The sequence below is a fragment of the Triticum urartu genome, chromosome 2A (genome assembly GCF_056163025.1).
Source record: "Triticum urartu cultivar PI428250 chromosome 2A, HENAU_Tu73, whole genome shotgun sequence".
Taxonomy (NCBI): domain Eukaryota; kingdom Viridiplantae; phylum Streptophyta; class Magnoliopsida; order Poales; family Poaceae; genus Triticum; species Triticum urartu.
In genome coordinates, this window is record NC_141874.1 from 105,075,393 (window position 1) to 105,095,402 (window position 20,010).

At 44.6% G+C, this 20,010-nt stretch overlaps 1 protein-coding gene across 1 annotated transcript; it reads left to right on the top strand.

The window, feature by feature from the left end:
• The first annotated feature begins 10,215 nt into the window (after positions 1-10,215).
• LOC125536047 (peroxidase 2) lies at positions 10,216-11,645 on the top strand. Its single transcript, XM_048699138.2, has 2 exons — positions 10,216-10,585; positions 10,691-11,645. The coding sequence occupies exons 1-2, from the start codon at positions 10,313-10,315 to the stop codon at positions 11,444-11,446; spliced, it is 1,029 nt and encodes a 342-aa protein (XP_048555095.2). The 5' UTR covers positions 10,216-10,312; the 3' UTR covers positions 11,447-11,645.
• The last annotated feature ends 8,365 nt before the right edge of the window (positions 11,646-20,010 follow it).

Here is a 20,010-nt window from a genome sequence, read left to right on the forward strand (position 1 = left end):
TTGCCCTAGGCGGCTCCATGGGCACTGGGATCTCAGGGACGTGATCGACGGCGTCGCGTTTCTGCACTTGTGCCGACATTAGTGGCGATAGAGCAGACAAATTACACAGGCAGGTCTACATGACGCCACAAACCCACCGGCAAGGATTAGTTCAAGCCGCCTTCAGGCATTGCCGATTGCTACGATTAGGAGGAACACTAGCACCACGATGACTGGGATAGTGAGGTTTGGGACTTGGAGTGGATCAGGTGGAGACGGCGGCGCCGGCGGTGGCCCGGACAATGGGGTTCGGGAGTTTGGAGAGGATCATGGGGAGATGACGGATGTGGTGGGCGCCGTGGTGCTCAGCATGCTGCCGACCTCGATTGCACCGCCTCGACACCCACCTGCGCATTTGCCGTTCTGCTCGCGACGCATCCCTTCCCAGCCGCCACCCCTCTGCCTTCCAAGCAACGAACGGGCTTGCCGAGGAGAAGAGTTCCATGCGTGTGGGGGGCCAGCTGCTCCCCCATCTTCAGACCTGACCTGTGTGCATGTGTGTGTGCTGCGGGTGTTGCTGCACTACATGTCTACAGCTGCAAGTATGCCCCACCACGTGATGAGATCCCAGTTGCTGTTCGCCCTAATCGTCTTTGGCAGTGCCATGTGCGGACTGTTGCTTTCCCTTGGAGGTTCAGGACATGTGTACTGTGCTGGTGATTTGCTAACCGATGCATATGAAGAACTCGATCCACTCATCTGGTCCAACTTCCATCGATGGAATTCTCCATCCACATCTCTTTGTGGTGAAATCAATTTCTCATTTTTTAAGGTTGTGTTCACATTCCATTGGGTACTGAATAAGTTAATTCCATCTGTATTGCTAGATAATTTAATTAGGAGGGAAAGTAATTATGCAACTTGAACTTTTGTTATGAACCCTTACAGATTGAATGTTCTTTGGTGATGTCCAATATGTTTGAAACCAAGTTAATCCTTTGATCTGGTCCTCTCGGGTGTGGGCTACATATTAGCAGTACTATAAGCATCCAAAAAGATGTACTGACTTGATGCAAATACTTATCTGTAACCCCGAGCATGATACAAATGTAGTGCAAGTGTTGTGTAATGAACTAAATTTGAAAGAAAAAAGTACAGAGAATTTTTGGCGAATTCCAGGTACACAGATGGTACAAAGATTTTGTGATGAATCCATTTTGGAAAAAGTTTGCTTCATTGTCTCCGACTCCATTGATCCGAGACCATTTGCTTCTTCTCCCTTCTTGATGCACTCACCCCTCTTTTGGTTTACTGATTCATTTTTCCCTAATTTGGATTTAAATGTTAATGGAGTGTTTACCTCCGATAGTGTTGATTTCGCACAGATTGTTGCATCCAACATGCAACACATACCAATCATTTGATATTTGAGGGGCCGTAGGCGCTTCGAGGAAGCATGGCACTAGCAGTTAAAAGGAATCCAGTATAGTTTACTAACACTGTTCAATTGGTTATAACGTCCATATATGATTGACTGATCAATAATGACAATATATCTTGCTATTAGAAATGCAGCTAAGCAAGGCTAGCGGTACTGTAGATAAGCAAGGGTAGCAGTACTGCACATAAACAAACGTAGTAATAGTTTGAAGATCCTGATCCTACAACATCAAAGTATATTCTGATTTTTGTAACCTGCAAAAGAGTATATACAGGAAAGTATGCTTTTTGTGAATCCTTTTGTTCTCGCTTCACTTATGGTACTGTATCAGGTTGTTCATGTTCAGATTCTTCAGGGTTTTGTTCACATGAAAGGAACTTCTTCAAATCATTTTGTCAAATTGGCATGGATATGAATTCTCAAACACTAACATCAATGTTTCATTTCTGTTGTTAAATAATTCCTTTTACTGTCAGCAAGCTAGACCTGATGCTAAGGATCTTATAAAGTTCTAACCAAAGATGACAACATGGACACAATCATATTTTAAAGTGTTTTTTTTGGACACGCGTCAGCAAGCTGTGTGTTGCTTTGTACTAGAAGAATGGTGAAAAGGTGAGAAATTAATAGTACAAACGAACGGGGACAGATAATCATGCTTTTTCATGTTTCACATTAATGCCTTTGCACGTCCTGGTGCTACCATCTACTTGAACCATATCAAAAACCGGTGTGTCAAGCATACTGTCAGATATAAGCTTCTATTTTTTCCGAATGATTTTGTAAAGGTGAGATTTTGAAACCATGTGTCTCCATTATGTTTGTTGTTACCGAACTCAGGATATGGCATGCAACAGTGCCATCAAGTTATGTTCAAGGTGAGAGTTTCATGTACGTAGTACTGGCTGATTCTCACAAAAAAATTGTTATGCATCTTGACAGTTGAAAATTCATATGCGAACACAACAAAATGTAGCTTTCAGGCAATAAACTATACATTTTGCTGAAAATTCACAATATAGCTGGGCCCGCAAATTTCAGTTAACCTATTGGTTACATCTCTAATATTGTTAGTTGGTTGTCAAAATCTTACCTTCAACATTTTCTGTATTTTCATACACACGTCCTATTTATCTATATTTATGCCAGTTGATCGAGTAAGGTAAAGTTGTGGAAAGGAAGTAAAATAATTACCGGCTCTCCATGTTTAATAGAGGTTCCTTCATACTAATCAATCTTTTTCTATATCTTCTTGTCATAAGAGTTGTAGTTTTTCGGATACCGCAGACAAGTAACATTAACTTTCTCAAAGAAAAAAAATAGCACAAGTTTGGCAAGTTTAACAAAGTTTGCATCCATTCTTATTTCTTTTCTTTTAGTGAAACTCAGGCGAGCACTGCTTTCATACTATCGCTAGGGATGAGGGTAACATTATCTGCTACATTCGTCATAGTGATGTGGAGTGGCACGAAAAGAAGATTATATGAAATGAGGGACATCTAACAATTCTCCCTTGTAACGCACGGGCATATGTGCTAGTTAACCTAAAAACAAAAGGCCTATAAGGCCAAAACCATCCACAAGGCCAAAAACAACTTGGGCAGGCTCTGATCAGTGTCGGGGCGGGCCAGCCTTTCGCTCGCATTACAGGTCGATCCTTGAGTTGAGGCCTTTGAGCCGGTATGATGCTTTTATAAAAAGGCCAAAACGGGTTGTGCCATCGCAAGGCCTTTTGTGTCTGTGTCGTGCCATGTCATGTCGAGTCGGCCCACATGGCTAGGCCCGGTGAGGAGTGAAAAGAGGTGGCCGTGCGCATTTAGATCCCCACCCCCTCCCAGTCTCTCACTCAGAACAAACGCCGCCAGTCCAAGATTTCCCCTTCTCTCCCGAAGCTGATAGCCCCGCACCCCATCCCTCCCCTCCCAGATTTGAGCCCCGATCCTCCCCACTCGCTCCTTGTCGCCCTCCTAGAGTCGATGCCGACCAGCAGAAGGCAAGGAGATAGCGGCGCAGGCGGTGTAGGTCTTCGAAGATCAGGTTGCGGAGGTAGGCGCAAAATTCTCTCTTGTAGGAGCTCTGACAAACGCTCAACGAGATGGGCGACATCGATCTCGCTTCTTATGTTTATCCCCACCCCCACCAAACCCTGCCATGCCCCACCGCCAACCCGATGTGCTCAGCCCCGTCCAGATTACCCGCACACTCAAGCTCACCATATCGTGCACCGCCATCGCCCGCCTTCGTGCAGCCTTGCCATGTCTGCTGCACATTCCTAACACGAGATGTGTTTAACAAGTTCGAGCATGGGTGATGTCTACTACACAACCTTCTTCTTGTAGATGTTGTTGGGCCTCCAAGTGCATAGGTTTGTAGGACAGTAGCAAAATTCCCTCAAATGGATTACCTAAGGTTTATCAATCCATGGAAGGCGTAGGATGAAGATGGTCTCTCTCAAACAATCCTACAACCAAATAACAAAGAGTCTATTGTGTCCCCAACACACCCAATACAATGGTAAATTGTATAGGTGCACTAGTTCGGCGAGGAGATGGTGATACAAGTGCAATATGGACGGTAGATATATGTTTTTGTAATCTGAAAATATAAAAACAGCAAAGTAACTAATGATAAAAGTGAGTGAAAATGGTATTGCAATGCATTGAAACAAGGCCCAGGGTTCATACTTTCACTAGTGCAAGTTCTCTCAACAATAATAACATAATTGGATCATATAACAATCCCTCAACATGCAACAACGAGTCACTCCAAAGTCACTAATATCGGAGAACAAACGAAGAGATTATTGTAGGATACGAAACCACCTCAAAGTTATTCTTTCCACTCAATCCATGGGGCTATTCCTATAAGTGTCACAAACAGCCCTAGAGTTCGTAGTAAAATAACACCTTAAGGCACAAATCAACCAAAACCCTAATGTCACCTAGATACTCCAATGTCACCACAAGTATCCGCAGGTATGATTATACGATATGCATCACACAATCTCATATTCATCTATTCAACCAACACAAAAAACTTCAAAGGATGCCCCAAAGTTTCTACCGGAGAGTCAAGATGAAAACGTGTGCCAACCCCTATGCATAAGTTCACAAGGTCACAGAACTTGCAAGTTGATCACCAAAACATACATCAAGTGGATCACATGAATATCCCATTGTCACCACAGATAAGCACATGCAAGACATACATCAAGTGTTCTCAAATCCTTAAAGACTCATTCTGATAAGATAACTTCAAAGGAAAAACTCAATTCATCACAAGGAGATAGAGGAGGAGAAACATCATAAGATCCAACTATAATAGCAAAGCTCGCGATACATCAAGATCGTGCCATATCAAGAACACGAGAGAGAAAGAGAGATCAAACACATAGCTACTGGTACATACCCTTAGCACCGAGGGTGAACTACTCCCTCCTCGCCATGGAGTGCGCCGGGATGATGAAGATGGCCACCGGTGATGGATCCCCCTCCAGCAGGGTGCCGAAACAGGGTCCCGATTGGTTTTTGGTGGCTACAGAGGCTTGCGGCGGCGGAACTCCCGATCTAGGTTTCTTTTCGGGGGTTCCTGTATTTATATGAATTTTTGGCGTCGGTCTCACGCAGGGGGGCCTCTGAGTCATCCATGAGGCAGGGGGCGCGCCAAGGTGGGTAGAGCGTGCCCTCCACCCTCGTGGATGGCTCGGGACTCTTCTGGCCCAACTATTTTACTCAGGGGGCTTCTTCGCACGTCAACTGGACTCCGTTTGGTATTCCTTTTTTGTAAAACTCAAAAACTAGGAAAACAGAAACTGGCACTGGGCTCTAGGTTAATAGGTTAGTCCCAAAAATCATATAAAATAGCATATAAATGCATATAAAACATCCTAGATGGATAATATAATAGGATGGAAAAATTAAAAATTATAGATACGTTGGAGACGTATCAAGCATCCCCAAGCTTAATTCCTGCTGGTCCTCGAGTAGGTAAATGATAAAAACAGAATTTTTGATGTGGAATGCTACCTAACATAATTATCAATGTAATTTTCTTTATTGTGGCATGAATGTTCAGATCCAAAAGATTCAAGAAGTTTAATATTGACATAAAAATAATAATACTTCAAGCATACTAACAAAGTAATCATGTCTTCTCAAAATAACATGGCCAAAGAAAGTTCATCCCTACAAAATCATATAGTCTGGCTATCCTCCATCTTTATCACACAAAATATTCAGATCATGCACAACCCTGATGACAAGCCAAGCAATTGTTTCACACTTTTGATGTTCTCAAACCTTTTCAACTTTCACGCAATACATGAGCGTGAGTCATGGACATAGCACTATAGGTGGAATAGAAGGTGGTTGTGGAGAAGACAAAAAGAAGGAGATAGTCTCACATCAACTAGGCATATCAACGGGCTATGGAGATGCCCATCAATAGATATCAATGTTAGTGAGTAGGGATTGCCATGCAACGGATGCACTAGAGCTATAAGTGTATGAAAGCTCAGAAGGAAACTAAGTGGGTGTGCATCCAACTTGCTTGCTCACGAAGACCTAGGGCACTTTGAGAAGCCCATCATTGGAATATACAAGCCAAGTTCTATAATGAAAAAATCCCACTAGTATATGAAAGTGACAACATAGGAGACTCTCTATCATGAAGATCATGGTGCTACTTTGAAGCACAAGTGTGGTAAAAGGATAGTAGCATTGCCCCTTCTCTCTTTTTCTCTCATTTTTTTGTTTTTTTAGCCTTCTCTTTTTTTGGCATTTCTCTTTTTTATTTCCTCACATGGGACAATGCTCTAATAATAAATATCATCACACTTTTATTTACTTACAACTCAAGAATTACAACTCGATACTTAGAACAAAATATGACTCTATATGAATGCCTCCGGCAGTGTACCGGGATGTGCAATGAATCAAGAATGACATGTATAAAAGAATTATGATCGGTGGCTTTTCCACAAATACAATGTCAACTACATGATCATGCAAAGCAATATGACAATGATGAAGCGTGTCATAATAAATGAAACGGTGGAAAGTTGCATGGAAATATATCTCGGAATGGCTATGGAAATGTCATAATAGGTAGGTATGGTGGCTGTTTTGAGGAAGGTATATGGTGGGTTTATGGTACCGGCGAAAGTTGCACGGTACTAGAGAGGCTAGCAATGGTGAAAGGGTGAGAGTGCGTATAATCCATGGACTCAACATTAGTCATAAAGAACTCACATACTTATTGTAAAAGTCTATTAGCTATGGAAACAAAGTACTACGCGCATGCTCCTAGGGGGGTTGTCGTGGTATTCTCACAGGGGGTGCAAGACAACAGATGCCACAAGGTGGCTTTGTGTGAGGGCAAGACTGCTGCCGGAATATCCAGGGACGGCTATGCGAGTAGCACGCGCTAGTTTACCCAGGTTCGGGGCTCTCTGGAGAGATAATACCTCTACTCCTGCATGTCTGAGTATATGTGGTATGTATATCCGGTACAGAGTTGCTCCTGGAGCTGTATCTGAGGTCAGTGCCATAGGCATCTGGCCTCGTATATGCATATGAGCACAAGTGTGTGCTTGGCCGTGGGTGAATGGATGAATGGGTGTGTGTGTGTGCGCGCGCTAGCTAGCTTTCTAGTTAGCATGTATGCGTGGAGTGTGTTCATCCTGGATGGATGGATGGATAGCTAATTAGCTTCCTAGCATGTGTGAGGCCCTATGGCCATACGTGTGTGTGAGCCTCCCCTGGTGCTCCTTATAAAGGGGAGCCCAGGGGACAAGGGATGGCCCACGTGACCAACTTCACTATTTGGGAGACAACGATGTGACATCTTACACCTGCTACAGTGTATCACTATTGCTCAGCAGTGTTCGGGTACAGTCGTCTTGTCCGCGGTATGGCCATCGTGTCGGTGTCTTGTCTCTGTCGGGTCAGGCTGAAGTCGGCAGCCGGCTGGTTGGCGCTGTCGGCAGCTCGCAGCCGGCCGGGCAAAGCAGTCGGACGGGGAGCCGGCAGGAGCGGTCGGGCAGTCGGACTGAGGGGCTTTGCTAGCGCTGATGTCTTGATTTATTGTCTCGCCGTCTTCGGGGTATCCATGGCCAATTACTCCGGCAGTAGCCCCCAAGCCTCCGAGCAACTTGGCAAAGTTGGGTGGAGGTTTTTTGGCGGGTGTTCGCGGAAATGATCATGCAAAAGACAAAGTTAGTCCACGCAGATATATCAAATGAATATTTTTAGCATTGCAAGTTTTATGCGGAGGGTGCCGACTCGGTTTCGTCCGAGCCCCCTTAATCTTTTTCGTGTTCCCTCCGCTCTTTGGCTTGTGCTCTCGCTTGACGGACAGCCGCTTTGCGGTCTGTGGCTGAGAGTGGGCCGCGAAGTGGAGTGTACAGTACTCAGAGTCTAGAAGCAGATTCGACCGAGAAGATACTTGTAAAGCAAATGGCCGGGTCGCCCGAACCGTTTTTCTTCCTGGACGTTTTTTGCGTGGGTGGCCTCCAGCGTTTACTCTTGCTAGCCGGACAACCGCTCTGCGGTCTGTGACTAAGAGTGGCCCTTTGGTACCGCGCACGTTACTAAGCCGTCTGCGAGAACTAACATCTCAGGCCAAGCGGCTAGCCCCCGGGCCAACTCTGGCTGGCGCTGGGGTGAACAGTGATGCAACTGTAATGAAATGTGGAGATAGTTCCACGAGCATCGCTCGGGGTTATCCATGCTTGCGTGGTGCAAAAATATGCGGGTGAGGAGCTCACATTGGTTTTCGTGTAACCGAGGCGGAGTTTGCTGAAAACAGCCGGCGCGGCTCGGCGCTCGCGGAGCGCGCCGGCGCACCCGCTGGGTGCAACCTTCGAGCCTCCAGGTGCTCAAAGGGGAGTCCGGGCCGGTCAGGCTCGACCGGCCAGATGGCGAGGCGTCTTGCAGCGCCCATTTTCTTCTTTTTCTCTTCCACCGACTGCTGACAGCCGGACAAAACTATTCTCTTGTCTGCAATCCTTGCGGGGGCGCGTCAGCGCACCCGCTGGCTGTAGCCCCCGAGATTCGGGCCGACTACTGAGCAGTCGGGTCGGATCTCCCGGCAACTACTTTGTCTTCTTCTTCGCGGGGGCGCGTCAGCTCACCCGCCGGGTGTAGCCCCCGAGATTCGGGCCGACTGATGAGCAGTCGGACCGGGTCTCCCGGCAACTACTTTGTCTTCTCCTTTTTCTACTTCAGTCGGCTGGGCGGGCGGACCCTGACTGCAGTCGGGCTCTTTGCAGCCGGCCAGGCAGCCAGCTGTCGGACGCACATCTAGCAGTCGGACGCACATTTCTTTTTTTTTTTTGGCATCGGGCGGTCGGCCCTTTTCTTCTCTTCTCTTTTTGTCGGGCTCCACGTGGGAAGTCGGACCCTTCATTTTTTCTTTTGCTTCTTGGGCAGCCGGCTTGACTTTTCTTTGGGCAGCCGGCCCACCTCTTTTTCTTTCTTCTAGCACCCGGCATCTCTTTTCTTCCAGCCGGACGCGGCTTTCTCTTTTTTCAGCCGGCCGTAGTAGCCGGCCTCTTCTTCTTTCCCACCAGCCGGGTCTTTCTTTTACTTGTTTCCTCTTTCCAGAACAGAAGGGAAGTGGCAGCAGCCGGCAGGCGCAGGGGAGCCGGCCCGAGCGCGGAGCCGGCACACGCGGACGTTGCGAGCCGGACGGCTGGGCGGCGCGGGGTGGACAGGCGGCGGGCCGGCCCTGCGCGCGAGCCGGCCAGCGCGGGGCGGCGACCCGGCAGGCGCGCGAGGGCCTGGAGCCAGCGAGGCGGATGCTGGGGAGGCCGGAGCAGGCCACGGCGCGGGCAGAGCCGGGCGGGCCCGGGTGCCGGAGAGGCCGGAGCCGTGTGCGCGAGGTGGAGTGGTGCATGAAGCGGGGAGCCGGCAAGGGGGTAGAGCACCCAGGTTCGTGGAGGAGGCGGGGGCGGCGCAGCCGGCCGTCTGGCGCGAAGCGCGGGGATGGGTGGAGCCGGACCCAGCAGCGCCGACGAGCTAGACGCGGGAGAGGCGTGTGTAATAAGGGGGCGGGGGGGGGGGGGGGGGGGACCTGGGTAAAACCTTCACTGCTTGAAATCTCATACCTGGATCATACCCGTGTGCCTTGTCTTCACTTGGAATTGGTTTTGAATTTTTCGTGTTTGCTCTTCTTTGGAGGCTTGTAAAAAATTCCCACGAAATTACGTCTCTTGGCTACAGAATTTTGAGTAAGGTGGTGTATTTGGCTCAACTTGTCACACGCAAGAAATTCTGATTTTCATGATTCTTGTATAGACTAGTTTTTCACATGCAAGAAATTCTGATTTTCACTGATTCTTGTATAAACTAGTTGAGACTAGAGACAAAACTGTCAACTATATTCGGGGGCAAAAAATTTAACCCAACGACCAGAAAACCAATTTCCTGAACCACGCAAGAGAAGCAGGACATTACCCTCGGTCTCTGTCCCCAGCAAAAGAACAGAATTGCATCCTTCCCTTGGATGAGGCACACGAAACAATTATCAAAACCTATCGTAACTACTTGATGCCACCCGACACCCACATCAACGGGGAAATGGGCACGGAATGTCAACTGTGCGAGCTGTGACCTGTGAGGTTATGCTCGCCATGCATGTTCCCTGTTGACTTAAACGCCACAGCTTAACATGCATGCTCAAAGGATTAATCAAAATTCCATGCATGCATAATATCCATCTCATGGTGGTTGGCTCGTCGAGGACACAGGCTCATCAGCTTTGATTAAGCTATCCAGCTATAAATAGACCTGCACAACACCAAGTTTCCTTCACCCATGCATCCATCTTCGTCCTCTCTCCAGATATAAGCCGGCCTCTAGGCTCTAGCTAGCTGTAGAGCTCATTGCAACCATGGATAATGATAAGCTTGCTGCCTTGGTTGTGGTAGCATTGCTCGGTTGTATGGCGCATACATGCCAAGCGAGCTATGGGTATCCCAACCCAATGCCGCCCATCCCAAGCCCGACACCACCTACGGCACCGGCGCTCACCCTGAACTACTACAGCTATTCCTGCCCTAATGCGGAGGCAATTGTGAGGGAGGCCGTAAAGAACGCCACAGACAACAATCGCGGCATCGGTGCCGGTCTCATCCGGCTCTTCTTCCACGACTGTTTCGTCAGGGTACGTGTCAGCTTATGGTAAAATTCATGCTACGCCCATACGTGTGCAGTATAAGATATATGTGTTTGTGAGGTCCTAACGGGCGAGAGGTCCTTTTTGTTATAGGGTTGCGATGCCTCGGTTCTCCTAGACGCGACGACGGCCAACCCGGAGCCGGAGAAGCTTGGCATTCCAAACTTCCCCAGCCTCCGCGGCTTCGAGGTGATCGACGCCGCAAAGGCGAAGCTTGAGAAGGAGTGCGGTGGGGTTGTCTCGTGCGCTGACATCGTCGCTTTCGCTGGACGCGACGCCAGCTTCTTCCTCAGCAACGGCGTGGTAGACATCAAAATGCCGGCTGGCCGGTACGACGGGCGTGTGTCTTTCGCCAACGAGACCCTCCGCGACCTGCCCCCTCCCTTCGCCAACGTCACGGTGCTGGAGGCAATGTTCAAAGCCAAGGGGCTCGACCTCGACGACATGGTCACCCTCTCAGGCGCGCACACCGTCGGGATCTCTCACTGCTCGTCCTTCGCTGACCGCCTCCCAGCCGACCCCTCGGACCCCACGTCCATGGAACCCGTGTTGGCTAGCTCGCTACAGCAGAAGTGCAGCCGCGGCGGTGACCCCGTGGTGGTGCAGGACGACGTTACCCCCCGTGACCTGGACAAACAGTACTATCAGAACGTACTTGACCGTAAAGTGTTGTTCAAATCGGACGCGGCGCTGCTGTCGCCGCAGACACTCAAGGCTGTGGAACACAACGCCAAGAACCCCGGGAAGTGGGAGCGAAAGTTCACGGACGCAATGGTTAAGATGGGCAACACCGAGGTGAAGACCAAGGCCAACGGGGAGATCAGAAAGCAGTGCCGGTTCGTCAATTAGCCACCTGTTGATGAGACAAAACCCTACTTCATCTTGACTCCTGAAGCCGGAGACTGATCGAAATAAGCTCGTGCTTTTGTTCGTACTATGTGTTAGCTTAATTTCCGTTGCTGTTTATTTGCTACCAAAATTTGTATTATTGGTCCAATTTTGCCTCATATCTGATCTGTATCGAAAATATTTGGTGTACTTTATTATGGGATGTGACTGTCAAAGTATATTTAGTTTGCTGAAGAAACGAACCCATAACAAATACGTTTTTTTCGTGAATACGCAAAAGACTTATGTATCATTGCATTGATAGATAGAAATAGTAGTAAGAGCAATTACAGGGAACCTCTGATGAGCACGAACACGCGGCGCGGCATGAGTCAGGAGGTTAATGCGTACAACAGAAAGGGGGGTGTATCATAACATAACAAACATGTTGACTGCCTTCCCGTAAAAAAAAATGTTGACGGCCTTTTCGGCCATCTACATCTCACATTCTCGCTTCCTTTAGGTTTTGTGTTGAAACATACTTGCCTTGTGCATACGTTGTCTTATCGGCGTCTATAACACTTTCATAAGTCATCTGGTGCAGGACCATCATGCATGGACGATTGGATGGTGACTCTTGATTTTCCTTTCCCCCATGCACCATTAGCAATCCGGGAGGGAATTTGGGGCACGCAAGTACTTTGTTTTTTGGCTTCTGACTTTTAAACATTTATATCATTTGAACGAACAGTCTAGATTAAGTTTTGTTTTCATATATATATATATATATATATATATATATATATATATATATACATATATATATATATATACATATATATACATATACATATATATATATATATATATATATATATATATATATATTTCTCGAGAAGGCATGGTCAGCTAGTTTGTAAGGCTATTGTGCATGTTTCTGGCGGACAGCGGCAAAAAAAAAAAACTGTTTGCACTAATAAAGTAATAAAATACCAAATATCAATGATGCACCATGATGACTTTCGGCACGTGCTAGATAGCATTATCTACTATGGACTCCACCCGACACCAACATTAACGTACACAGGGAATAAGCGCACGCAGTGTCAACCTATTCGAGCTGTAAGATTATGCCCTTTGTGCATGTTCTTGCTTGACTTTAGTCTCCAAGATAGTGCAAAGAAACATTCTTCCACGGAAGAACATTTGTCGTGCTCCTCACCCATTGTCCTCCCTTCTTTAGGGCATCTCTAACACGAACACACAAATAGCCCGCGGTCGTTTGGACCAACAGTTGTTCGGACATAGTTTACTATCCAATTGAACCCGTATTTGTTCACGGACGCGTCCGTGTGTCCGAATTCTTGCACCCCAGAGGAAGGTTTGCAGCGTCCGGATGGCCTCCATGTACATGTCCAACAATGCAGTCCCACTCAAAAGAATCTCCCATGCTTGCACCATCTCCCACGCGATCATACCTCCACTCCCCGACCCGCATTCATGCCGGCCTAGAGCGGACAGGGCCGGTTGCTGGAGCCGGCATTGAAGCAGTGCATTGGCCAAGAGCACCTCACGCGCCACGTCGGCTTGGTCTCCATGCTTGTTCAATGTCGGAGCGGCGGGACCAGACAGGACCACTTCTACCGCATTTAAGCCAGCTACCCGTCGGATCGTCCAGTTCCTATAGAACCTATCACTAAAATACCCGATTGGGCGTCTGTCTGCCGACATTAAACATGTGCAGCGGCCGAGAAACCGACATCGGCGCCCGCTTTGAAATAGCTTGCTGCTTAGCCTGGTTGGTGCCCGATATTTAAATGTGGCAGCGCATGACACAATCCACCTCACCGCCTCTGCTTCCCTTCCTCCTCCATGCACCTCCGACGAAATGCCATCGAGCTCTAGTGCATTGTTGGACAAGCTCTTGACAGAGCAGAAGATCGAGTTGACTAGCCTTGCGGCCGGCTGGCAGGCCCATTGTGCGCGATGGATAGAGGCCAAACTGCCTGCGAGCTCGCCGGAGAAGAGCGCATAGGATGACGGCTGGACGATGGAGTAGGCGTCCTACAATGAGCCCGCGCCCGCGCAGGTTGCCGGCTTCACCATGGCGCAAGTGCACTACAAGGTCATCATGGCGGAGGAGCACCTGACGCAACCAGCGCTGTCAGTCAATTTCCGCGTTTCGGATGTTATAGGAGGAGCATAGGTAAAACCTGCGCCTCCTCGAGCAGCACCGGCTCATAGAGGGATAGATCCGCTGCGAGCTGGCAAGTGAGGATGCCATCATGGGCATGGCCATGGAGAATCCGACCTTCGTGATGAGCGGTTGATGTACAAATCCTTGTGTAGCGCCCGCAGACAGCCGCCACAAGTGATGGAGGTGGCGAGTCATGGAGGAAGAGTACGATGCCCTGCTGGTGGAGATCAAGGCAAAGGCGAACGCGGAGGTGGCGCAGGCGGTCACAGACAGGAAAGTTGTTGCCGACGTCAATAGCTCGGCATTGCTCGCGCGGTTCGCTCCGAACTGTAACGACCATGAGGCTAGGCTATCCACGTTGATCGTCGACCTCACCTCGACCGGTGATGTCCACAGCCAGGTAGCGGACTCTGGCGAGGAAGACTTGGACATTGGAGACGGGCGTGGGCAGGTCCGTGTCCCATGTCCCATGTCTTGTTCTAACCGAACATGGGGAAGAAAAGGACGTGGAACACGGATGCCTCCACGGTCGGTGAAGATTTGAAATATGAACTTTTGCTAAGTTAAAATGTATCATGTACGCTTTTGTTTAATAAAGTATGTCGAACTTTTCATGAATTTTCACTAGTGCAGAACCGGGCAATAGCACCGGTTCGTAAGGCCCTTTAGTGCCGGTTCGGTAACCGACACTAAAGTGTGGGCACTAAAGCCCCCCCCCCCCCTTAGTACCGGTTCAGCACGAACCGGTGCTAAAGGGCAACCACGTGGCACGAGCCAGCTCCGGGGCAGGGAGCCCTTTAGTACCGGTTGGTGACACCAACCGATATTAAAAGGTTGGGGGTTTGGGGTTTATGATTTCTTTTTCATTTAATTTTGTGTTTTCTATTTAATTTCTTTTCGTTTGCTGGTATTTTACGATACTACAGATTATACACGTTATGCATATATAGCAATTTGGGACACCTAGGTGCCCAGGCACCTTGACTAGATACCGTTGGATCATATCTTGATCTGCTGTTGTGATGATTGCATGCACACCTCTAATGGAAACAAAAAGACTTTCCATGCATTGTATGCTCACGTACATGCACTGATGAGATTCGGAAAAAACGATGCATGTTAATTGTTTACCTTCCAAACATTGCTGCATGCGTGATGCTATGGAAAGGGTCAAATCTAGTAACGGGTGCATGCCATTAATTGTGTCTTTCGTGAGAGAGTAACAATTAATTAATTTTTCATACCCGTTGCCTTCTATGATAGCCACTGGTTAATAAATTAATGGAAAAAAGTGAGCACAGGTTTAGGTATGTCACGATTGTCTCACAATATCATGAAATAATATATTCATCTGCGGTATGCACATCACAAAGTAAAAAATAATTAAGATACATACCCTTTTGTTTCATTAGGTATATATATAGTGGGTATTATTTTGTTTAGGTATTAAGATCACAAAGTAAAAAGTGAGCACGGGTTTAGGTATGTCAAGATCGTATTATTTTACCATACATAATACCTTAAAAAATTAGAGGGTATATACATACCCTTTTGTTTCATTTGGTATATACATACTCTTGGGTATCTTGGAATGCAGCTATGGTCAAAATGTTAGAAACATAAAGGATGCATGAATAACCAGAAATGTCATGGGTATACATATACGCACCATCTTTTTTCTAGAAGTCAATGGAGGTATGAGCAAAATATTTGTAATGAACGTATAATAGAGTGCACTATTATAGAAAAATACTATGCGGTTTTAGTTTGGAAAGGTAAATTTTTAGGGAACCAACAGTAAATCATCGACGATTAATGATTGGATACATGCAAACAAAACATGGAAAGTCATTATATCGTAGATTGTACACATAAATGAACAAATATGACTTGCCATAACGGGTCTAGGTGCCCAGGCACCTAGGTGCCCCAGATAATTTACCTATATATGTATATATATATATATATATATATATATATATATATATACATAAACACTACTTTTTCATCTTGAAAGTTTTTTTTTCTAATTTTGAATGGTTTAAGAGTAATTTAGAAAATGCGCTACTTTTTCATCTTATGAAAATGCTTATGAAAATGCGCTACTTTTTCATCTTGAAAGTTTTTTTTCTAATTTTGAATGGTTTAAGAGTAATTTAGAAAATGGTCCAAGTCCTACCGAGTTCGTATTTTCGAGCTAATTTTTTAACCGTTTGTCCGAATGCAGCAAATGATATGGCGTTGGAAAGCATGAACAAGTGCAAAACTTTTTGGTATGTATTGTTTCACCCAATTCTTTACGGTTTTAAGTCCGTTTCAAAAATGGTGAAAAACGTATTTTCGCCGTAATTTCTACAAACTTTATCGGAATGGGGCAAATAATATACCGCTAAAAAGCTATGGAAAATGTGAAACTTTTTCATGTTGATCGTTTTCTCTGATTCCTAGCCGTTTTCAAGTAATTTCAAAAACGGCGGGATCATGTGTTCTGCCTATATCGCGAAACAGATTCTTCGAAAATGCACCGCGTGAAGAACCTGAACTTCTCGGCGCGTGTACCTGAACTTCATTCTGTTTTTCACGCGATTTTTTTGCTCGTAGGTCTCCATCCACTGCTCGTAACTCTCGATCCACTCACCGAAATTGAGCAAGTGATATACCAGTGGAAAGCTGCTGTAAGCACTTAACTTTCCCGTGTTGATCGTTTTTTCATATTCGCGACAATTTTAAAAGTTTTTTATCTGAAATTCATCCATTGTAGTAATTGAACTTCCTGCTGTTTTCAGTTGAACTTCTGTGACGTATTTTCGTTTGTAATTTTCTCATCCATCGTCAGTGTTACACAAATGATATTCCTTTTATACAAACCCCTCTCACAATAATTTTTTTAACTTTCTTCGACCGAGGACTTGAAACTTATACAAATGATATTCCTGTAGTTTTTAGGTAAATTAGAAAATGGCGAGATCATGATTTCTGCGTTCATCGCAAACGAAATGCACTGCGTGAAGTAGTTGAACTTCACGGGCATGTCTGTTTGAACCTCACTCTGTTTTTGACGTGTTGTTTTTTGCATTGTGTGAAGTAGTTGAACTTCTGGGGCATGTCTGTTTGAACTTCACTCTGTTTTACTTTATTGTATTTTTATTATATGAAACACACACCATGCAGTACGTGAACTTCTGGTTATTATCATTTTGAACTTTTCTCTAGTTTGAGAGAATTATTTTAAAACCCAAAAAACAACATATTTTTTTACGTATTTTGGACATCTAAGTACACGATGAACCTCTCTCACAAGAATTTTTTGAACTTTTCTTCGCCGAGCACTTGAACTTCTACCAACCATTTTTTCGTTTATGAGTTGTTTTTAAAAATGCAAAAAATGGCGTTGTGTTTTTTTATTTTTTGAACAGGTAAATCCTAGGTTTTAATAAACTCCGAACTTCTGTGTTATTTCAATTTGAACTTCACCTTTTTATATTTTGATTAAAGCATGGAAATACATGGTGAACCTCTCTCGCAAGAATTTTTAAACTTCCCCGGACAGAGCACTTGAACTTCTTTCAACAAAAATTTTAAGCCTTTATTTTTCAATACTTCTATTCTCACCTGAAATGCATTGCTTGCAGTATTTGAACTTCTCGTTGTTTTCACTACGAACTTCTGTCACATTTTTGTGTGTACGTCGAATTACAAACAATTGAAGGTCCGACGTCATTTTTTGTCATTTTTAAAACATGTAATTGGAGGTCGGACATGCCGCGATATAAATTATGAACCATGCACGGGGGTGCACGTAAACTTTTTGCAACAAATCTGAGTTTTTTATATTCTTCGAACTTCTATGTTATTTCGAATTGAACTTCTTAATCTTATTCTTATAAAATATATGTTTTCAAATAAACATCAAACACTTTTTTTAAATTGAACCTCATACTTTTTTTCCTAGAAATGGAAAGAATTTGAGTTTTCTGTAAACATCAAACTACTCTTTTTATTTTAATTTGAACTTCTTTAATTTTATTCTTTACTAACAAAGGAAACCTATGTTTTTTATAAATATTGAACTTGTTTTTTATAATTTGAACTTCTTGGTTTATTTGAAATACTTTATTTTTCCATTTTTTGAAACCGTAAAACAATGTTCTTTTTATAAAAAACATAAGCATCAAAGTCATGTGTTATGTTATTTTGAACTTATTGCTTTTCTTTAGATATAAAAAATTCTAATTTTCTTATAAACATTGACCCTGCTATGTATCTTAAATTTGAACTTCTTGGTTTAGTTTCAGAGACGGAAAAAATTGTCTATTGTTTTGTCTTTTAACTTGTAGGCTTTTCGGGGTTTTGTGAACTTCTAGAGTTTATTTTTGTGCAAAAGTTACACACACACACACACACACAGAGAGAGACATAATAGAACAACACCCACACACTGATGCTCACATGTTGTTCCCCCCTTCTTTTAGTATACACATTGAACGACCCCCAGTAGCTAGGATGAACTTCTCTCTTTCTGCCCGAGAGAAACACACGTACGCAAGAGAAAATTTATGTATCTGGGAGCACCCATTTTTTGACAGTGATGGAGTGTGTTGCATCCACCGCTCGGCCGACGGAAGAACCAGTATCTTCAGGTTCCATTTTTTCAAAATGCGTGTCTTGAAGAAATATTAAAGGCATAGGATTGACCGCGATGATGGCCAGAAGCCGTGGGTCAAGCATGGCCACAACGGGGGTGGGAGGGCTTGTTCATAAATAACGAAGTGCCATTTTTTATTTAGAAACGATGAAAATCCTTTTTATGATTTTTGAACGGCTCTATTTTTAGAATTTGAACTTCTTGTTTTTTTTATTTTAGAAACGGTGAAATATTCACTTCAAAGTGCATTGTTATCTTTTGAACTTCTGTATTTTTCTGTTTGAACTTCTTATGATCTTCCCGTTAGCAGATTTGGATTTTTCTATTTTTTATAGATCAAACTACTACGTTATTTAAATTTTTGAACTTCTTGTTTCCATTCTTTAATAACAAGAAAAATCCAAGTTTCCTATAATCATTGAATAGCTCCATCTTGTTAATTTGGACTTCTTGTTTTGCTATTTTTAATTTGAAGTTCCTGCTTTTTAAGAAGCTAGGTCGTTCAATTTTTCTATAAACATTGAACTCCTTGATTATTATATTTTGAACTTCTTGGTTGAAAATCTTTTTGACGCGTGAAAAATCACAATTTTTAAATAGACATCAAATTCTTCTTTTTTTAGTTGAACTTCTTGGTCTTTATTTTAAGAATATGAGAATTTTCATGGATAATTTTTTTTAACTAATTGCTTATCTCATATATGAGACCTTTTTTTCCTTTTTACATATGAATAAAATAGAAGGACACACCCATCACACAACCACACACAGAAACACGCGCGCGGGCACACACACACACAACTACCACATACTTTTGACGTAGAAACCATCTTTCCTACAACCATAAATACATAAAATCATACTAGTTTTTAACGACCATATACTAGCTTGATCGATGCCCTCAATATTGTGAAAGGAACATCTAAATTCTCAGCTCACTTCCCTGAAAAACACACATCATTTGTCATTGTTTCTTGCTCTTTTTTATCAAGTTTAAGCATTGACTGAAATTCCAAATTCAGTGGTGGAGCTATGCAATGACATGCACCAAAAACATGCACACAAATTCAGAGAGGTCAGAAGCTATGAAGTACAAGTATACGAGTACATGTGTATCCGTGTATCTGCGGTTGATTGTGTGGAAGAGGTGCTCACGGAGAGACAAAGTCGACGCTCGACGGACGCATGGCCGTCACAGTTCTGACAGAGGCAGAATGGATACAGGCCAGGTCCGGGCAACCGTCCTGATGTGCCTTGTGCCCTGCTGCTGACCTTCAACAGGAAATAACAAAGAACTTGAGTCGCGGTGTATCAAGCATCATGTGTTCGATTTTTAGAGCATCCTTGCTTGTAAGGTGGAGTACTAATCAAATATCAAAGGGAACTTAATATTTGGAAATATAATTCTAAGTATCCGTAGGGAGAACTCAACTAGGACTGCTCATCCAGCCAGACCATTCCTTCCTTTTCATAATTTTTCATACAGAAAAAATAAGAAATAGATGCCATGACCTCTGCTCAGTGTGGACTGAAGGAAATTACTCTAGCATCTGCAAGAACAAGTAACTGAATTACCCTATGCTACTGACGGACTGTCAGGAGGATTTGTTTTAGTGCGTACGACCATTTTTGCATCTCCATCCAGCCGCAATTGACGCTGCGACCGCCAGCGATGGGAAATTTGAGCGGCTGTGTCAGGAGGGTTGCAGGCAGCGGTGGTGCGTAGGCATAAACATGTACGTA